The following is a 22313-nucleotide window of genomic DNA, read 5'->3' on the forward strand; positions in this document are numbered from 1 at the left end:
AAAAAGTTCCTATTTTGCGAAACTTGGGTGTTCTTAGTATGGGTTTGAGTATAACTTGTTTAGGTTAGAGACATATCTAAGGTTTTAAAAATCACATAAATCTCTGACAAATTTCACAATCCTCCCTAAAATTTATCAAAAAATAAATAAAAAAAATACAAACCTTTACTTATACTTAGCAAAATAATAAGTTTTTTTTTTCATAAATATAAGTATCTCAAAAATTAAAGGTTATAGGAGATGCGTGGAATTTTTAAAACTTCAAAAGCTTGAAAATTTTTAAACTTCAAGAAAGTTTAGCATCTTTTTGTCAAATCTTGAAAGAGGTTTGTGTCTTTTGTCCATCTTCGTATAAATTGAACTTCAGTTGTGGACTAATTGTGAGAATGCTAAAGGACAATTCCACTTGCACTAAGGGTCCATTTGGAACTCGGAAAATGTTAAGAAAAGGAAAGGAAAATATCAAAAAATTCACATTTTGAGAAAGAAAATAAAAAAAAATATTAATATTTAATTTTTCCTAATTTTTAGTCATAGTAAAACAAACTTTTATTTTTTTATAGGATTTTATATAAAAAAAAATACAAGAGAAAATAAGTTTTTTTTTTTCTTATTTTCCTCTCCTTTCCTTTGCTTTCCTCAAACAAAGTCCTCAATCCAAACGACACTAAAAAAAGTCATTTTTTGTTTTTGGGTTCCCAAATAAAGACTTCACATTTGCACCCCCTTTAAGCTTTTATTTGAATCTTCTTCAAGCCCTGTCTGCCTTTACAGCTCCTATTGCATTCGTTACTGTCGCAAAATTGACCACAGGAGGGGAAAAGCTTTAAAACCACCCTCGGACAAAAAGATGCAAATTACAAATGATACAAAATCAACCTATTCAAGTCCATTCTGCTATGACTACTGCTAAGCTAATAAGAAAGAGTATAAATCGAAGCTGCACAATTGTCACACTATTATATCAATAATAGTTTATAAAATTAGATGAACCGTACTACTTTTCTACTTCATAACAATGTATATTGCAAAAATGTTTTAATTTATCCTCCATTGGAACACCTCGTTTACACATCTCCTCCAAAACCAACGTCGCTTCTTCAAACCTGTTTGAACCGATCAGTCGATTAGCCAATAACCCAAAACTCTCCATATCCAAATGCCTATCCCTCCCAGCATAGCTCATCACAAACTCTACTGCCTGTGCATAATAGCCCGATCGCAACAGCGCATTGATAACATGCGCGTGTGTCGAGTACAACTGTGACACTCCATAGTCCTCCATCCTCCTCAGCACAGCGAAAGCCCCTTCCACCTTCCCAGCCTTACAGGCACCCAGGACCAGTGCATCGTAAGTCCTTGTGTCTGCCTCCATCCCCTCCTCTCTCATATTTTCCAGAACTCCAGCCGCTGCACTCAGATTTCCAGCAAAGCTGTATGCTGTGAGCAAGTAGTTGTAGGCAGTCACATCCAAAGAAATCTTTATCTTCCTCATCAGCTCTATCACATGCCAAGCCGCCTCCATCTTCTTCCTCCTTGTAAGTGCACTGAGAATGAGGTGGAAAGAACAGGCATTAGCGCCATAACCACCACGGATCATCTCCTCCACCAGGCGCAGAGACTCCTCCATACGATCCAATTTGCATAGACGCATGATAAGTGAGTCATATGCACTCTTCCGAGGGAACCCTTCATCGAGACGGGCTAGGGTTTGAGAGAGCTTGTTGAGCAGTGAAGAGGAATCACTGGCTGCATTAGTGATAAACTTGAATGTGTTGTTGGTATTGAAGAACCCATCCTTCATGCGCTTGTTCAGAAGATGGTGGATGGTGGCAAAATCCCTAGAACGGCCAGCAGCGTAGATGAGTTCATCATAGTATACAGAACTAGGTTCATTGAGCCTAAGATTGGGGTCTTGGGATGTGAGAGAGCGAGAACCAATGCTGAAAAAAGAACAAAAGTTGGGCAACTTGTGAATGAGCTTGCGAAGAACCAGCATGATTTCAATTGAGGCTGCAAGGTTTAGCAAAGAAAGAAATGGAAGCATGTTATTGACTCGTCAAAGATAACCTCCAACTTGCAAAATTATCACTTGACATTCAACATCTAACGCATGCATTCATTGCAACTGCAAACCAATTTGTGTTGCCTAAAATTAAAATAGAAAAAAAATCAAGCATATATGCTTAGGATGTTGAGCCAACCCAATAAAGATCAACAGACTCCTTCAGCATCAGATTTTTTTTGCTTCACACACACAAAACTAACTTAATTTCAGAAAGAAAAGCAAACAGGTGAGACCATTCATCAAATATATAAAAACTAACATGCACTAAACCTGAATCACTATATAGAAGCTCTTTTTCATTGAATAGCATATCATGGAATTAGACTGGCTTCACATTGGATTATATTTTATCATGTTGACGTGCAGCGATTTTAATCTTCCGATCAACAAAATAAATAGCACAAAGAACAGAAAAAATGTAGACGAGAGATTTTACGTGGTTCGGCAAGATTGCCTACATCCACGGAACGTGTACCTAGAGAAAAATCTACTATGAAACGATGGCAGTACATGATCTGATCAGACTCTCCCCGATCCCAGATCCCCTGTACGCCCCTTCACCTCAAACCACTGAAGAAAAATTCTTCCTAGAGAGAAAGCCCCCTCTAGCTCTCCTTGCACAAAATGACAAACAATACACTTTTTTTCCCATGGCTTACAAACATATATATGACACCACACAATTGTTGGATTTAGAGACGATCCAACGGCTGTGATAAAAGCCATAATAAATAAATAAATAAAATATATTTTTTAACAATCTCCACCTTGACTTTTAATCACAGCCAAGCACAACATTCCATCCCCATGTTCTGGGATGCTTTGTCAACAATCAACAAGAGATTACATTAACTAAGTCCAAACAGCACTTGAACTTAGCTAATGTAACAGGCTTCGTGAGCATATCTGCAGCATTTCCATATGTGTGAATCTTCAATAACTAGAACTTACCACTTTCAACCTAACCTTTAACTGCATGGTACCGCACGTCAATATGCTTCGTGCGAGAGTGGTAGACTTGATTCCTTGCCAAGTGGATCGCACTTTGACTATCACAGAATACGTGTAACCTATCCTACATAACACCAAGTTCTTGAATCAGTCCAGTTAACCACAAAGCCTCCTTACCTGCCTCTGCCAAAGATATGTATTCAGCTTCTGTAGTAGACAAACCTGTAGTAGGTTGCAACATAGCCTTCCAACTAATGGAACCACCACCCATGGTAAAAATGAAGCCAGAAGTAGACCTCTTCTTATCCAAATCACCTGCATAATCGGAGTTCACATAACCCTGAACATTACAATCATCAGTACTTTCAAACAAGATACCATAATCAGAAGTGTCACACAAATATCTGAAAATTCATTTCACTGCATTCCAATGCATTCTACCTGGATTAGCCATATATTTGCTTACCAAACTAACAACGTATGACAAGTCTGGTCTACTACATACCATAGCATACATCAGACTCCCTACTGCACTGGTATAAGGCACACTAACCATATCCAACTTATCCTCATCAGTAGAATGACACAGTTTAACAGACAACTGAAAATGAGCAGCTAGAGGTGTATTTACCGGTTTAGTCTTATCCATATTAAATCTTTCCAACACCTTCTCAATATACTTACCCTGTGACAACCACAGCTTTTTCCGTTGTTTGTCCCTCCTGATTTCCATGCCAAGGATCTTTTTAGTTGCACCAAGATCCTTCATCTCAAACTCATCTTGTAACCTGGCTTTCAACACATTCAAATCATCAGTACTGATAGAGGCAATCAACATGTCATCCACATATAGCATAAGGATCACATATACACCACTGTTAAGCAATCTGAAGTAAACACAACTGTCATAACTGCTTCTAACATACCCAATCCTCAATATATAAGAATCAAACCTCTTATACCATTACCTAGGGGATTACTTTAAACCATAAAGAGACCTATTCAACTTACATACCAGGTGTTCTTTACCTTGTTCCACAAACCCCTCCGGTTGCTCCATAAAGATATCTTCCTCCAACTCACCATGAAGGAAAGCTGTCTTTACATCCATCTGTTCCAGATCTAACTCATGCATGACAACCAATGCTAACAAGGAGAAAAGATTTCATTATAATCTATACCTTCATCCTGTTTGTATCCTTTTGCTACTAACCTGGCCTTATATTTTATCCCTTATGATTCTAAAGTAGGTTCTTATTTTCTAAAAACCCACTTACAACCAATCAGCTTCCTGTCCTTGGGGCTTCTGAACCAACACCTAAGTGTTATTCTTATGAAGAGACTCCATCTCCTCAACCATGGCTCCAAGCCAATTATCTCATTCAGAATTCTGAACTGCTTCCTGAAAATAAGAAGGATCTCCACTACTAGTAATCAGAGCAAATGCAACTAAGTCCTTAAACTCATACCTGACCGGAGGCTTAACATTCCTCCCTTCTCTGCCGGTGGTTAGCCCTGTAGGCTCATGTCTATCACCTGTCTAAGAAATTTCCTAAGGAACTGTAGCCTGTCTCACTGTATCCTATGCAACAGAATCAACAACAGTAGTCTGAGTATTACCTGTAACTAAATTCTGAATATTGTCCAGCTCCACCTGAATAGGTACTCCTGCTGAATCAGACTCCACCTTCTTATCAACATTATCCTTCAACATGGCTTCCTCATCGAAGACCACATCCCTACTAATGACCACCTTCCGTGCCATAGGGTCCCACAACCGGTATCCCTTCACTCCTTCTTGGAAACCAAGAAATATGCACGGTTTGGACTTAGAGTCCAACTTTGATCTTTTCTAATCCTGCACATGCACATACGATGGATAACCAAATATTCTCAACACAGAGTAATCTACTGGCTTACTTGTCCATACCTCTTTAGGAATCTTTGCGTCAATAGCTGCAAAAGGAGACCTGTTTACTAGGTAGCATGCCACACTCACTACTTCTGCACAGAATGACTTAAAAGCAGATTAGCCTGAATCCTCATATATCTTACCCTCTCTAATAATGTTCCGTTCATCCTTTTAGCCACCCTATTCTGCTATGGCCCATGTGGAACTATATAGTGCCTAGTGATCCTCTCTTCCTTACAGAAGTCAATTAACTGGTTGTTTTTGTACTCCAGTCGTCAGATTTCAGAAACTTTCCCTGTTTCCTTGTTTGTTTCTCTACCAGAGTTTTCCATTCCCTTAACTTACTGAATACCTCACTCCCGTGCTTCAGAAAATACACTCAGACTTTCCTAGAAAAGTCATCAATAAATGAGACAAAATAAATAGTACCACTGTGAGACTGTACCTGTACTGAACCCCATACATCTGAATGAATGTACTCTAGCACCTCCTTGCTCGTATGCTATCCAATTTTGAAACTCACCCTATGCTGTTTACCAAACAAACAGTATTTACAGAACTTAAGCTTACAACAAGAATTACCTCCCAGTAAGTTCTGCCTATGTAGCTCCTGCAAACCACGCTCACTCATGTGACCCAGCCTCATATGCCACAGAGTAGTATCATCTGTATTTGTATCTGAAAAGGTACTAGCTGCAACTCCACCTGTCATTGTGCTACCCACCAAAATGTACAAATTGTTTCTCAGATGACCCTTCATTACTACCAATGAACCTCTAGCCACTTTTAGCACACCATCCTAGCTAGAAAAAGAGAAACCATTACTGTCCAAAGAGCCTAAGGAAATTAGATTCTTTTTCAGATCTGGAACATGCCTCACATCCCTGATGGTTCTAACCACACCATCAAACATCCTGATTCTGACTGTTCCAATACCAAGAATACCACAGGAAGCATCATTACCCATCAACACCGTCCCTTCAGAGATTGGTTCATAGGAGTCAAACCAGTTCCTGTATGGACACATATAATATAAGCACACCAAATCCAAAGTCTAGGTATCGGCTAAGTAACTGGAACTTGTAATAACAGCCAAAAGATCCCCATCAAAAACTGATGAACTGCTCTCCACTACAGTAGCCTGCTTAGTCTTCTTCCTGTTCTTTTCCTCTAAATCTTTTTTCCTCCTTAGACAATCCTTCTTAATATGCCCTTCTTTCCCACAATAAAAACAACCACTCCTCCAGTTCCCATTCTTACCCCTAGACTTGGATCGAGATTTCCCTCGATTCCAATTACCCCTGCTAGAACTCCTACCCTGCTGTTGGCTAGACTCACCTTTAGCCACCAACCCTTCTCCATGTCCTAGATAATCTGATTCGTGAAAATTCTCACTCTCCAGAATGGCAATAGTCACCTCATCAACTGTAAGAGTCTCCTTACCTAGCAGTAGTGTGGTTTTCAAAGTATCAAGTGAATTGGGAAGCGAATACAACAGAATCAGTGCTTTATCTTCCTCCTCAATTTTTACCTCAACATTCAGCAACTGCATGATTATTTTATTGAAATAATTGAGGTGGTCTCTGACTTCTATGCCCTCAGTCATCCTTAACTGATACAACTGTTTCTTCAAATACAAACTACTAACTAAGGACTTGGACATATAAATATTCTCCAATTTTTTTCAAAGCTCAACTGGTGATGTTTCATTAAACACGCTGTATATAATTTTTGGAGCTAAACTTAAGCGAATGGTACTTACCGCTTTCATTTCCAGCTCTTCCCACTGATCATCTGACATGGTCTCTGGCTTCTTGTCTTTCTCATACAGTGCCTTAATTAGTCCCTGTTGGACCAACACATCCTTCACAGTACTTTGCCACAAACTGAAATTATTTTTTTCATTAAAAGGCTCCACCTCGAACTTGGCCATTGAAGTACTCACCATTTAAAAAAAAAAAAAATTTCTCTCTCCTCTGACGTTAGCACCTGTCAGGATGACGTCAGTGCTCCACGGGGAGGATCCGTGCCTCGACCCTACCCGTTCCACTCGACCCGAATCCCTGATCCACTGCACGTGTGACCCGCACGTGTTCTAGTCGACCTGAATGTTGACCCGCGCCTTGACCCTGCGGGTTCCGCTTGGATCCGACCCACAACCCAGCCTCTTGACCCGCGTGTCAACCCGTTGCGTTCCGTGCCCGACCCGATTCTGAATCTGGGCCTGTCAGCCAATTCTGGCACTATTCATCGTGTTCTTCATTCGCAAAATTTTTTTTTTTCTTCCGAATTTTTTTTTTCACACCTTCAATTGAAAAATGATCCTTCTTCAATTGAAAAAAATTTCGAAATAATTTTTCGGCACCTAATATGAATCTGCGTACCTCAATCCGATTTTTCAATTGAAAAATTCTGGAATAATTTTTCGGCACCTAATCTGAATCCGCGTACCTCAATCCGATATGAACGAACCGCTCTGATCTTGAGCACTCCCGCGGAAAAAACTATCCAAAAAATTTCTTTCAATCTGATCTGATCTATCAGATCTGCACCCAATCGAAACTGTGCTCTGATACCACTTGTTGACGTGCAGAGATTTTAATCTTCTGATCTACAAAATAAATAGCACAAAGAACATTCACAGAAAAAAATGTAGACGAGAGATTTTACGTGGTTCCGCAAGATTGCCTACGTCCACGGAGCGTGTACTTGGAGAAAAATCTACTATGAAACAATGGCGGTACAAGATCCGATCAGACTCTCCCCGATCCCAGATCCCCTGTACACCCATTCACCTCAAACCAGTGAAGAAAAATTCTTCCTAGACAGAAAGCCCCTTCTAGCTCTCCTTGCACAAAATGATAAGCAATACACTCTTTTTCCCATGGCTTACAAACATATATATATGACACCACACAACCGTTGGATTTAGAGATGATCCAACAGCTGTGATAAAAGCCACAATAAATAAATTTTAAAAAAACATATTTTTTAACATATCAATTTAAGAAACAGCACTACTCACCCAGCAAGAGCATACATTGTAGCAAATATATATAGCTCACCACGTCCGTTCCACCATAGAGAGGTATATTCTTTGCTAACACACAGCATCATTGGACAAAAAAATCGAAGTTCGTGAGCAAAAGGAAGTAACAATTAAGTTTCAAATACAGTGACAACAGTAGTGGACATGGAATCTAAATCCAAGGGGCACTACCTAGATAGTGTTCGAGGGCATGGATTTTGAATTCATTTGGATTTCCAAATACATGGATTTGAATTGGAAGTCTATGGAATGTCAAGTCCATTGTTTCGATAAACTCTAATGAAATGGATTTTCAAAGCAAATCCAAACCCATTGATTGGATCAACTTAGATATTTACAAAACATTTGAATCTTCATTTTAAATCAAATATATTTATCATGTAGCAATGGGGTGGAATGAAGATGTTCAAATTTACATCTTACAGTGGAAAAAGAAGGGTTGAATCATGAGCACCGAAAGTTCATAGATGCATATTATAGAGGTACAATGAAGAAACATTGAAATTAAAAGCAGCAATAAGATGTGCTACCCCTTCAGCTCTTGTGGAAGCCCACATAGTGTCTCAAACCTCATTTCATCACAATGTCAAAAGGTCCAACACATTAGAGGCTCTATCTTCCTATTTTGACATCATTGTTTTCAGCAAAACTAGTTATGCATCCTGGGTTATACACACACACACACACACACACACACACATACATATTCACAAAAACAATAACACCATAGTAATTAATAATTGTTAATTACCTTAAATAAATCCCACTTCTAATCCTCACAACCTTCAACTTCTCTTTGACGTTGGACTAGAAATATCTTGCTTTCCTAGTCTTTTTCTTATTGATGGTACCATAGCCCTTCATCTCTTAGTTCTTAATTCATTCTCCTCACTATACAAATCTAGATTATCAATAATAGTATCCATTTTTCTGTACAAAGGAAAACTAGATCCAAATTACTATATAAACAAAATATCTTGTCCAACAAATCAATTGAAAAAACCATTAATTCCAGCTTCTCAAGCAACAATTTCTCCTTAATATGTAACATAAATTATTAAAGAAATAAAATGAAGCAAGGAGATGAAAGTGAGTAATTGAAGCAAGGACCCATGAAAGTGATTAATTGAAGCATTCATGGCACACCATCTACCATTACAGTCAAAACTACAACAACAAGGCTTAAGTCCCACTAGGTGGGATCAGCTACATGAATCTTTCTCCGCCTATTCACCCGATCCAAAGCATTTTCCTCTACTAGATTAAGGGCTTAAATCCTTCCTTACTACTTCAATTCAAGTTATTTTAGGCCTATCTCTACCCCTTTTCATGCCAGAAACCATAACTAACTCACTCCTCCTCACATGTGCTCTACTAGGCCTGCATTTCAAAAGCCCAAACCATCTAAGTCGCCCTTCCCTTATCTTGTTTTTTTAAGTGGTGTTATGCCTAAATTATTACGTATATGTTTATTTCTTACTTTATCTTTTAATGTTAAACCACTCATCCACCTTAACATATGCATCTTAGCAACCTTCATGTTTTATACATTTTGTTTCTTAGTTGCCTAGCATTTTGAACCATAAAGCATAGCTGGCCTTATAGCTGTCTTATAAAACTTTCCCTTTAATTTTAAGGGTATTCTACAATCACACAACACACCTAACACACTCCTCCATTTTACCCTACCTGTCTTAGTTCTATGTGTCAATCAGATACAGTGCCATAATTAGTCTCTCTAATTATGGCATGATTTTATATTATTGCTGTATATATTCTGTGATTAGTAAGCTGATTGTAGTTGATATTATGTAATTAATAAGCTGATTGTAATTGCCTTAACTACTCTCCTAGATGGCTGTAATTGCTGATTTTTAGCCTTATAACTGACACTTCTATTTGCCATATAATACGAGAACCCACACAGAAAGAGGCATTCAATCCAATTGACATGGTATCAGAGCGTTATCTCAATTAGGGTTGTTCTAATTATTTTTTTTTTTTTTTTTTTTTTTTGACACTATGTACTACACCTTCTTCAATTTCCTCTTCATCTTGCATAATAGATCCAAGATATATAAATCTATCAGTGCTATTAATCTCTTGATTACCCAGTTTAATCAAACTTACTCAAGAGCCCTATACACTACTCCTATGTTTGGGAGCTTGGAACTTGTAACCTTATATTTGGATTTGCATGGATTTGAATAAAATGTAACAAAAAATTGACCTGAATTTTGTCCAAATCTACACAAATCCAAATATGAGGCCCAAAATCCATGCTCCCAAACACAAAATAAACACTTGAAAAGCTCAATGTCACATGCAAGCAGAGAGAGAGAGAGAGGATTTTACCTGAAATATTATGTGTGATGCTCTGGGGACAGCAAGATAGTGAAAAAATATGAAACCAACCAATCGTAAAAAAATCACCTGGAACAAAATGTAAGGAGTTGAGTGTTATATAATATCAAATGCATCTGTTGCACAATTAACCAACTCTTCATTTGCAGTTGTAATAGGACTATCTTCATGAACAGTTTGCACACGTATCTGAGGAACCTACCCTCAATGAAAAATGACAAATCTTCAATGGTTAGGCCTCTTAGCATGTGCACAATATAATCCAACTCAAAGTAAGATCATTGTAACATATTTCACCAGAAGGACTTATATAAACAGCATTTTATCCAGCCATATTCTAGGTGAAGCACTTCTTAATATGAAATAATAATAATAATAATAATAATAATAATAATAATAAATCCTTGCATATAAGAACACCAAAAGTAGCTTTATTTCCTATTTGAGACATTTCCCTTGAGCTCTTGTTCTTTTCTACTTTAGATGAGAGACAAATTTCCATTGAAGTTTTTGAGGACCTGTTTAGTTTTGGAAAACAGTTTTCATTCTCAATTTTTAGTTTTTCAAAGAACAAAAAAATAATCCAGCTTATTTTTCAGTCTTGCAACATTTGTATAAAAAAAGACTGGAAAACAATAAAAAGTTTTGGCACTATTCAGCAGTGGAAAATAGTTTTGTTTTGCATTTCCAATTTTTCAAATAATTACAAAAATGACACTCTATTTTCTAATTTTCTAAATTTGTATATGAAAGTGGGAAAACATATTTTTATTGTTTTCTATATTTCTCATTTCTCATATAATTCATGGGAAATTGAAAAAAAAATGTCTTTTTTGTAATTTTTTGTAATCTAAAAATGAAAAATGATAGCTATTTTCCACAACTAAACAAACCCTTTTGTTTTCTACCTTTGTAAATACAGACCTTGGGAAAAAAAAAGCTAATATTCTAATAATTTTTTGGAAAATTAAAAATGGAAAATGAAAACCCTTTCCACAACTAAACAGGCCCTGATTTTTCTATTTTACACATTGTGATCAATTTACAAATTCTGCTCACTATATACATTTGAGTTTTTTGAGCCCTGTTGCAAACAGTGCTGCTGAAAACACAGTGCATGTGGGTATGAAAAACCTGTACTGCTTTAGGTTGCTGTCAACACTTATAGCAGCTTTAATAATTAAGAAAAACTCCCAACAGCTAAACTAAAACCAGAAAAATTCAAATCTAAACTAACACCGGACAAGTTCAAAAACTCCCAGCAGCAGCGGGAATCTGACTTATGTTCTGTGAATATAAATTTGGACAATTTATGAAAATAACCATAGCAACACCTCAGATCCCAACATTTAAATGGTGAATAACTGAAAATTCAAAATACTAAAGGAAACAATTTTTCACCCAGTTTGTTACAGAGAAAAAACTTACTTCAGTTTATTTTTTGTGCAGTTTTGATCTGGTGGGGCAGTCCCATCAATATTGTTCTCTGCTTTCACTAGCATGCAATAGGACAAGCAATAAGGCATACTGGCCTACACACAAGAGTTAAATAAATGTACAGTCACCCTTACAAATACCTTACTGGGGTCAAATTTTCTGCCACACCAAATGCCATTTTGCCTTTTCTTAACCCTCCTCTCACATTTCCTTCCTCTAGCAATAGTACATTTTGGCACCCTAGGAACCATTTCAAAGTTTCAAACTTATAGAATCTTCAACAATGAACAAACCAACTTCCCCTACTCTTTTTCCCTCTTAGGAATGATCCCTCCTCATTTTATGAGAAAAATCCAATCTCTTCTTACTCACCCATCTCAAATTTCTCATTCTTTGAAGGATAACTTACACAACAAATACTTAAAGAGGGGCTAATAGCTCTGACAAGGGGATAGTGATAAGATTGCTTGACAAAGGAATCAATCCTTACCAGTTACACCATCCAAGTTTTATGGGCCAGCCATCTCAAGGCACCCAGAAAGGTTTGGGTGGCAGGGGCATGATGTTTTGCATGCGCTGTGATTGCTGCTGGAGAATTTGATGCCAGACATGACTGCATCCCATTTGATGCCAACAGTCCTGCAATCTGCACTAGACCTTGTCCATAATATGTTCAAGACTCATTTAGCAATTTTGTTCCCTCAAAAATCAAAGTCATTGCATTTTCATTATTGGTTTAAAATGCAATTTAACAGCCATATATCCTCAACAGCTGCTGGAAACCACCAAGTTCCTGTAATAGCCAATGCATTGAACAATGGGTATGCAAGTGCCATAGCTTCAGAGCCAGCTAAAGCAATAGTGGTTTGAAATCTTGTTTACCCTTGATTTTCAGGCCACATAGTCCTGATCTTCACAACAAAGAGCACACTGAAGAGTAGTCTGCAGGCGCTTTATATAATTCTACCATGCTACAAGAAGAACAACAACAACAAACGAAGTACATCTATTGTGCATAACCTTAATGAAATCGGTGTTCCTACGTCATACTTGACTTCTCTTTCCAGAACCCACCAAAGAACTACCATAGGTACCATCTCATAGGCATTTCTCTAAGTCAAGGAAAACCATGAGAGCAAGTCCCTCTTCTTTTTCCTAAACTTCTCCATTAATCTTCTTAAAAGATACATAGTCGATCTACCATGCATAACATTAAACTAATTTTCTGAACCCTCATTTCTACTCTGCCTTATTAAAAAGAAAAAAAAATTTGTTGTCTTTACCTTATCTTTTCTTTTCTTTTCTTTTGACTCCGGATTTCTGTGTACAAAGATCTACTCCTACTTCGCCAAATATTTGTCAAAATTTCATTTACAAAACCATCATTACATCAACCGTGAACATTTATTAAAAAAAAAAATGAAAACCAAAACAAATCATTGGATCTAAAATCACAAGAACCAAAGGATTCATTAGATTTTCCAATTGCCTACCATAATTGAGATACTGATATGAATAGAACACAGTGACTTTTTGAGGATTGTGAAGCTTCAAGCACCTGACAGAGTGAGAAATCGGAGGAAATGAGAGATTCAACTTCACAAGAGAAGAAGCTCCTCAAATGGAGGATGATGGTCAAGAGCTTCAAAGATGAAGTCATGAAAGAAGTCATAGGGCTAGGGAGTTGAAGATGTTGAGAGTGAAAGATAAGGTATTGGGAGGACAGGGCAGGGTTCAACCAAACTCCACCAGGATTTGGATTTGTAAATTACAACCAAAATTACAAATTAATTAATTAATTAATTAATAAGGGATCAACGGTAGCTTCACATTAGTTTTGTGGATTTTGGGCATTAAAATTTTATTTGGAATTCAAATCAAAATCTAATTTATGGTCCTAAACTCCTACAAATTCAAATCCAAACTCCTAAATCCAATGTCCCAAACAGAGCCTTAAAATATTTGTAAAATACTTGGACTCTTACAGAAAGGAAAGAGAAAAAAATGAAAGAACATCTCAAGGAAAGTAAAAAAGAAAAAAAAATAAAGAAAATCAACAAACAAAGATTTGACTTTACACATCATTAACCTTTGACTTTTCTTTAATCATGTTTGAAAAGTTTTTGTTCTTAATAATATTTGATGTAGAGAGAAAATATAATGAAAATTTGGTTTCCTTCATATTTTCTTTTCCTTTCCAATACTTGAGGAAAGGAAAGAAATTCATTTTTCACGAATTTTTTTGCAGTAAATTTTGCTTTAATGTGATAAAAAATAGGAAAAATAAAATGGTAATAATGTGTGAAATCAAAACTTTGTTCGTTTATTACTTTCCTTAAAAACCAAAGGTGAAAAAGAGAATTCATAATATTTTCTTTCCTTTTCTTCAATGATTTTTGAGTTCTAAATGGATGCCTCGAACTTGAATTTGTGTGTATTTAAACAAAAATATTTATAATTTATATTGCATGATGTCCCCAAATTGAAGAGGAACCTTGGTGCACGATAGAGCCATTGTCGTGTGAAATAGAGTTCACAGGTTCAAGGCATGGAAACAACCTCTTACAAAAATACATAGTAAAGTTGCGCAATATAGGCCCATTGTGGCCTACCCCTTCCTCCAATCCCACATATGTAGGAGCTTTGTGCACTAGGCAACCTTTTTTTTTTTTGCCTCCAAATTCACAAAAATCTAAATTCAAAGTCAAAACTCCAACTCCCAAACATAGAGTGAATCTCAAACATTTGTAGCGGCAAGGATACGTGAACCACAAGGACAAAGCTACATGTTACATTTGTTCCATAGGATACTCCTAGGCATAATACGATAAAACAATTCAGTTCAAAATGTGGTAAGATTTGCCGTTCAAGATGAACACAGCTATGTTTAGGGTTGCAACGAGTCAAGCTAAACTTTATCATGCTCAAGCTTGTTCTAAATTTTTAAACGAACTCAAACCACGCTTAAATATACTTGCTCAAACTTGTTTATTATGCAAATGAACAAGCTCACGAGCCCTCATCGATCTGAGCTACCAAGATACTAACGGTTTGGCTTTTTTGAAACCTTTAATTTTGAGAGAGGAGAGGTTTTGTTAGGCAAAAAGGTGAAAAGTGGCTCTTACTATTACTCCTTTAAAAAAAATTTGCCCCATCAAGCTAGCCTATTGGCCCTATTGACCTTGAGCATTAGTCATATCACTAAATTCACATCATGGAGTTGAGCTAAATAATTCAATACACAAATAGTCCCTACTTTTTAGTTAACTATAGTCTCTCAAGCCCAACTCGACCTTATTAAAATAACCTATAAATGATTCTAATTCAAACATATTAAACAAGCCCAAGCCAAGCCTATAATCAAGTCATTCATGACCTGAAATGACCCGAGCCCATTCATGTTCAAGCTCAGCTTGTTTACTAAAAGATCTGCAAAATTGGGCTTGGGAATCACTCACGTATATAATGAACGAGCCTGAATGAAATCTTAATAAGTCGAGCTTATGAGCCGCTAGTAAGCAACTTGGTTCGTTTGCAGCCCTAACTATGTTACAATTTTGAGTATACAGAACCATCTGACTAAGAGACGACTCTTGTTGCAATGAGCCATAAAAGTACCCAAAAGAGCACAAGTCATGTACTAATTATAAAGAAATAATTATTTCATTCTTTATTTTTTGGGTGAAGGCCTTTAGGTTCAATCAAATATACTGTAACAGGAACCAAAGATCAAACACCTTGCATGCATGCTTACAAGAAAGTTTAATCACTTAAAATGCATCTTTGTTCTATTCACTGAACCAGCTGTAATGTCTACTAAACAGCATTATTATTATTATTATTATTATTATTATTATTATTATATGATGGTGGTGATGAAATAACAATTGCAGAACAAAAAGTCCCTTAATCAGAAAAATTGAAAAACAGAGCTTGCGAAAGGTTGAAATAACCTGAGTCAAAGAAGAGTGGAGACTGTATTCAGCAGTCGAACGAAGCCACTCTTATTCATACACAGCAGCATCCTACAGAGAGACCAGAAATTCTTGACTGGTGAGTTGGATTCAAACCCAACGCAGAAGGAAAAAAAAATCAAAAAGTAATCAATAAACAGTCTGAAAGGCGATAAAAAACAATGTGCATAATCGTAAACATTTTGAGAGAGAGAGACTTACCCATTGAAATCGAGTATCTGTCGAGAAATGCCCTAGGAGTATTTTGAAACTGGGTGAGTCTGTGTTCTATAATTTTTGGAAAAATAACTTCAAATCTGTTCTGAGCTCAGCGGAATGGCCAGTGTAGGAATGTCCGATAACTTGACGGGTTGTAGTATTAGCATCCGTTAATTAATTTTAATAAATTTATGTCATTTATATGCATTTAAATTTAAGAATATATACAATACAAAATAATTAAAGATTTTTAGATTAGAAAATATTCTGTCGGATTTAGATTGGTCCATATTTGATCCCTGTAGAGACAGATTTGATACTTCTTAAACAGATTAGGAATATTAGTTGAAGCGTTAAAATTGTGAGAAGGGATAAATTTGAAACAATAAGTGAAAGTATATTTTGTAGTCTCAAATATTCTTATGATTAACTAAAATTTGTTATGATGTACTCTAAATATAAATAAACAAATAATTGTATAGATATAGTGTCTTTCATTCAATTGTAAAGATTGTACAAACACAGTATAACAATCGATGCCTACACCATTTTCTACATGTTTCATATATAGAATTGCAAAAACTATACAAGGAAGTTTTACATACAAGGAAAGACTTGATAAGTACGACATACAAGGAAATGCAAGCTATAGACACATTGTAACGCCCCGACCCTTAAGGTGGGCCCGGAGTGCTACTATTCATACATAATCATATAAACTATCCGCCCTAAAGAGGGACATACGGGTGTATCATAATGGTCTGTACTTTCATACATTGTGAAAAATATTATAACGACCCAAAAATTATACCATTTTTTTTACTTATTTACTCTGATACCCCTAAATTATCTGTTATAACATCTCAGGCTTCAAGTGAGCACTGAGTAAATCCTGCTCATATTACATACCTAAGCAATGAAAAACATAAAAACATACATCCATATTTATAATACCAGAATCCAGTTTTTTTCCCCAAAACAAAATTACATAGTTACACATCATCTCAGTATCATATATCCCAAAACTCCTAGTTAGTACCCAAAAATACAACAATCTATTAAAACTTACCCTACAAATAGGGTAGTGCATTCGAACTCTCTATTTGCGAACTTGATCTACTCGCCTAACTGGATTACCTAAAAAATATTAAATCATTGGGATGAGACAATGTTCAGTAAGAGGAAATATGTTATTATTAGTGTGTGGCAACTGAAGCTTACAAGCATATTATACTGACAAATAACTTAAACTAAATTTAGTTGACAAAACATCTCATATAGTTTAAAATATCACTAACATATCTGAGTACTATTTATTAATTCTAGTACTATAGAATATCTACTACTGTTTTGTAAATCTATATACATAGAAATAACTGTGATATTACCCTGGAAAACTGTATATCATGATTTAACCTTTACCCCTCCTCAGCCCAGCCCTAACACAAACTTTGTGACACGGTAGCTGGTAAACTGCTCACCACCAATCCTCAGCCCGGCCCTGACATAAACTCCCTGGCACGGTAGCTAGAACACTAATCTAAAATTGCAACGGTACCGTGCTCTGCTGACAAATGATCTAATTCATCAGGGTCTACTACTGTAAATATGTATTATCTTGCTATTTCATTATGATTTCAAAATAACCATAACATTATAAATCTGATTTGAAATACTGAAATATCTGACTGAAATAACTGTAATATCTAACCGAAATACCTGACTGAATAATTTGTAATATCTAACTGAATAATTTGTAATGTCTGAGTGTTATGGTTTTGGAAATCATGAAATTCTGTAAATGTTGTAAAATATCTGTCTATAAAATAATTATAAAATATCTGTCTATATATATATACACTGTAATTTATAATTCTGTAAAATTTGATAATACATATTTCTGTGCATAAATTTTGATAAGCTATGGTATTCTGAAAAACTGTATAAACTCTATACTAAACAAATATCTACTCAGACCACACATCTAATAAAATACATGCTCTAAAATTCATAAAACTATATAATTAATATTCTACTCATTGTTAAACAAATACCATATTTTACTAATAAAATTCCTAAATTTCCTAACATAGCATATTTCTCTTACCTATTTGACTAGGAGACTCGCCTCCAACTCTACCCTCACGCCCTCGGCGTACCAATCTCAAAATCTTGCAATAATTTATACAAATTCCTCGGTGAATCACTGGATTTCCCCAGAAAATTATCCACTCATATTTCCTGAACTGCCTATTCACAATTTCTTAAACTTTAATATACTTGGGGTTCTAAAAAAAAAAATATGCCTGGCTTCTCAACCCATGCTTGCAGGGTCCCAAAAATACCCTAATCCTGAAAATATAGTATATTAATTTTATTCCACAAAACATCAGTATATACCCTCACAACCCAAAATCCAAGCTCAGATAAAACTGGTAATACTGGAAATACCTAAAAATCTACTTATCCTGATTTTGGGATGGTTTCCAAACTTCCCAAATCGAATTTCTGCTCCGACTAGGTTGTAGAGAATCTCCCCAGGATCACCGTGGTGGCTTTTGATTGTCGAATTGGGGAGAATCGGAGCCGGAATCGTAGAGGGAAGACAGAGAATCCAAAATCTAGAGAGAGAAAGGAAAGGGAGACTGAAATTTTTGTCAAAAATCGTCATTTTGCATATTTATAGGTGACTAACCACGTGGCCTTGTCGACGAGCCACGTCACCTTGTCGACGAGTCTAGAAGGGAGTTCGTCGACGAACACTTAACCCTTGTCGATGAGTTTCAGGTCCCAAAATTAGCCCTCTTGGTAAGTTCTCGTCAACGAGCGCCCTACGTTCGTCGACGAGATCCTGTGAGTCCCCTTTTTGTGATTTTTTTTACTATTTCAGCTATTTTAAAAATAATTATTAATTAAAAATTAATTTAAAAGCAAAATAAATAATCCCAGTGGTTCAAAATCAAACTAGTTCAATCGGCTCGAACCGGGTTTGACTCGGTTGGGATTGGTGGGCCACGTGCCTGCCAGTAGAAGAGACAGATGACTCTACTACTTATTTTTTTATTTTTTATTTTTGAATTTACTGTAACTGGGTGACATTAGCATGACATCACTCGCCACGTGACAATCTCTCTGCTTTCATATTTTTTTTTGAATTTTCTACAGCAGGATGACGTTATCATGATGTCACTTGCCACGTGACATCATATGAAGAATCTGACTTTTTTCATTTTTGTAGGTTTAATTCGTCAAAGAAAACCAAGGACAATCTGGTCGACCCTACACCCTAAGATAAGTTATCTTTCCCTACATGAATTTCTTGAATTTTCTTGCATTTTCTTAGGATCCAAATGCAATTTAGGGGTTCAGGTTAGGTGAATCTAACTATGGTTAGATTTCGGGTAGGTTGAGTTAGTAAACAGATCTTGGGCTTTTGTCAATTGGGTCTTGTGGTTTGGGCTGGCCGGGCTAAATTAGGCTTAGGCTAGGTTGAGTCTAAATAGGCTAGGCTCAGTTTGGGCTTGGGGCTTTGATGATTGGTTTATAGAGGGTTCGGCTTAATGAAATTTATACTGAGCTAACTAGGCTAAGCATGGTGGACTTAATTTGGGAATGGGCTTGATTAGATGTGGCGAAGCTCAGTTTGGGGCTTTGATTAAAATTCAGATGAGGGTTTGGGCTCTAAACTAGCTGGAGTCCAATTGGGCTTTAAGCCTCAAGTCCAAAATGGGTATGGGTCAAGAAGCTTAACGGATCCAAGTCAAGGTTGACCTGGGTCTGAGGCTTTAGGTCAATGGTTGGGTTAAGATTAACAGGTCGGATTCGGGATGGGTTGGATATTCAAAATTTGATCCAATTTTTTTTTAAAGAAATTATTTAAATTTAAATATAAACTATAGAAATTTCAAATTCAATAAGAATTTGCAAGATCCAAACCATACTTACCTATGTTGTTTTCAAAATTCTCTACCCAGAATCTCTTGATTGTAGTTGCTTCCCAAGTACAAGTCTCTGTTCTTCCTCTTTGCCCGATCTTCTCAATTCGCAAGCTTCTACTGCAATTTGGATCCCTCAATCTTCAATCCTTGATTTCTTTGATCTTAATATCTCAACAATTCATTCAAAATTCTTTTATGATTCTCTCAAACACTCATTTTTCTTTCTTCCAAACTCAATTGTCTGTATGATTGTCTCTATTTGTGTCTTTTTCACCCTCAGAAGGCCTCTATTTATAGGTCTATTTCTGAATCCTGATTTAATTGATTGATTAATTAAATTTAAATTAATCAATCAAATTTAAAACTAATTTGTTAATTAATTTGATTAATCAATTTAAATTATTCAATCAATCTTAATTAACTAATTAGTTTTCAATTCTGATTTTCTAATTGAAATTCATTTATGTGTGTATAGGTGCAAGCATGAAAAGTCTGGCCTTTTTATTTCAATCTTTCCTTTCCTTTCCTTTTATTTTTATTTTTATTATTTTCAATGTGAAAATGTTGTATTGAGAATTTTCCCTATATTTTCCCATTTTATGGAATAAAAATTGTCTAATTTTATTATATAAGTCGGGGAGAAAATGGGGTGTCTATACTTTGTATATTTATCTTTACTATAGTATTCTATCTATTATATGTTCTTATTCATTACTGCTAAAGGATTCCAACGAACACATAAAAAAGGAAGTTCCCAATTATTTAAATGCAGTCACATGGTAGACCAATTTCATTTTTTCGTTGTAGCACATTGACTAAGACTCTATTTTTTTCATTTTTGTTATTATATCTTCTGCAATCCCCTATTATTTTAAGCGATAAGTTGCTTTCTTTGGCTGCAAATATATTTTGTTGAATTTCCATTTGAACGATTTTTTAAGGGAATGGATTGACATGGGTAGACTTCAAAAAGTGTTTTATGAAGTCTTTGCCACGGGGGGCGGGGGGGAGCTTTGCTAGATTTCTCCCCATTCATATGTTGGATTATTGATAGGTTTCAAGTCTTCATCAAAGGCAAGGGAAAAGTTTTCATGACTTGGATGCTTTCTTCCAACAAGTGATTTGTGATTTCCTTGATCCTGGGAGACCAAAACAGGAAAAAGAAAACATTATTGATGTGCTCCTGAGAATAGAAAGGGATCAGATCAAATTTTAGCTCACTAAAGATCACATCTAGGCATCTCCATGATAATTCCCTAAAACTAGCTTTGCATGAATGATATTTTTGACAAGCAAGTATAACACCATATAGCCATATAAAAAAATGTTTAATGGGAGTATTGATTTTGAATTTCTCTCATAACTTATTTATTTTTCAGTTTTAGTACCCCCATGATTTGGGTACTTTCCTTGATACTTACTATTGGAATTGGTGCTTTGCCAAGAGGGAGGGTGAATTGAGTATTTGAAATTTCTTAAGTTGATTTTAATTTCACAAGCAGTGATACATAACGTAAGGTCTGTTTATGGAATCTCCCAAATGCGCAGATAAATAAAATGTGTAGAAATTAAATCATTAGCAGCATTCACAGAATAACATACATGTGCAAAAATATAAATTGCGGAAATTTAAAATGCATACACGATATATTATCGGGGTTCAACTAATACTGCCTACATTCTTGCCTTAGCTCGCAAGTCCGAGGATTATTACTATTGCTCACTTAATGGATAGAGCGGCATCAATTACAACCAGGTCAAATTACCAGGGCTGACCTCAACCTTTATACACTCTCCTTATGGGCCAAAAAAGGCCCTACCAATCCTTACAGTTTAGATCAATGCCCTCTCAGGCCACGCCCAGAATATAATAGATATTCAATGCAAATTTTGTGTACGAAGATATGTGCTTTTCCAACAAGCAGATTTGTGCCAACAATAAGTATAGTAAAATCAATGCACTTACATATGATAGAGAATTAATGCTTAAGTGAGATTTGTTCTAAACAGGGTATCTACTCACAGTAAGATATATATCAATGTGTATACATGTGAGTAAGTAAGGTATATGATTCTAAAATATGTTATTCACAATATAAGCAATCACAGAATCTAAGCAACCTTAAGCTAGTACCTTTAATAATATTTTTTAAATAAAGCACACTAGAGGTTATGGATAAAGTTTCAAAAAAGATTTATCAAGGAAGAATGCAAACTTTCAGTTTTTGCAATTTGTATACAAGAAACTCATAAGCTAAAATAATCTTCCCCAACAATGCTAATCAATCAACAACAATATGAGAAAATTACCAAGCAAACTCTCAAGGGAGATTTTTCAAATAAGTATATAAATTTGAGAGTATATAAAAATTTGTATAGGAAAACCCTCACAACAATAAAGCTCAAGACTCCCCTTCAATTT

The 22313-nt window shown here is 35.8% G+C and overlaps 1 protein-coding gene across 7 annotated transcripts; it reads right to left on the bottom strand.

The window, feature by feature from the left end:
• Window positions 1-907: 907 nt before the first annotated feature.
• Window positions 908-16293, bottom strand: LOC131165964 (pentatricopeptide repeat-containing protein At3g56030, mitochondrial-like). Of its 7 annotated transcripts, XM_058124150.1 has the most exons (6): window positions 15957-16293; window positions 15735-15806; window positions 10336-10413; window positions 3242-3359; window positions 3035-3143; window positions 908-2013 (listed from the first exon to the last, which is right to left on the bottom strand). In XM_058124150.1, the coding sequence occupies exons 4-6, from the start codon at window positions 3338-3340 to the stop codon at window positions 998-1000; spliced, it is 1224 nt and encodes a 407-aa protein (XP_057980133.1). In that variant the 5' UTR covers window positions 3341-3359; window positions 10336-10413; window positions 15735-15806; window positions 15957-16293; the 3' UTR covers window positions 908-997. The 7 variants fall into 7 exon arrangements, 6 of the variants coding, with proteins under 6 accessions (XP_057980133.1, XP_057980136.1, XP_057980135.1 ...); XM_058124153.1 differs by lacking the exons at window positions 3035-3143; window positions 3242-3359 and having other exon boundaries at window positions 15735-15831; window positions 15957-16253; XM_058124152.1 differs by lacking the exons at window positions 3035-3143; window positions 3242-3359 and having other exon boundaries at window positions 15957-16087.
• Window positions 16294-22313: the final 6020 nt, after the last annotated feature.

Source organism: Malania oleifera, chromosome 10 (assembly GCF_029873635.1).
Source record: "Malania oleifera isolate guangnan ecotype guangnan chromosome 10, ASM2987363v1, whole genome shotgun sequence".
Lineage (NCBI taxonomy): Eukaryota > Viridiplantae > Streptophyta > Magnoliopsida > Santalales > Ximeniaceae > Malania > Malania oleifera.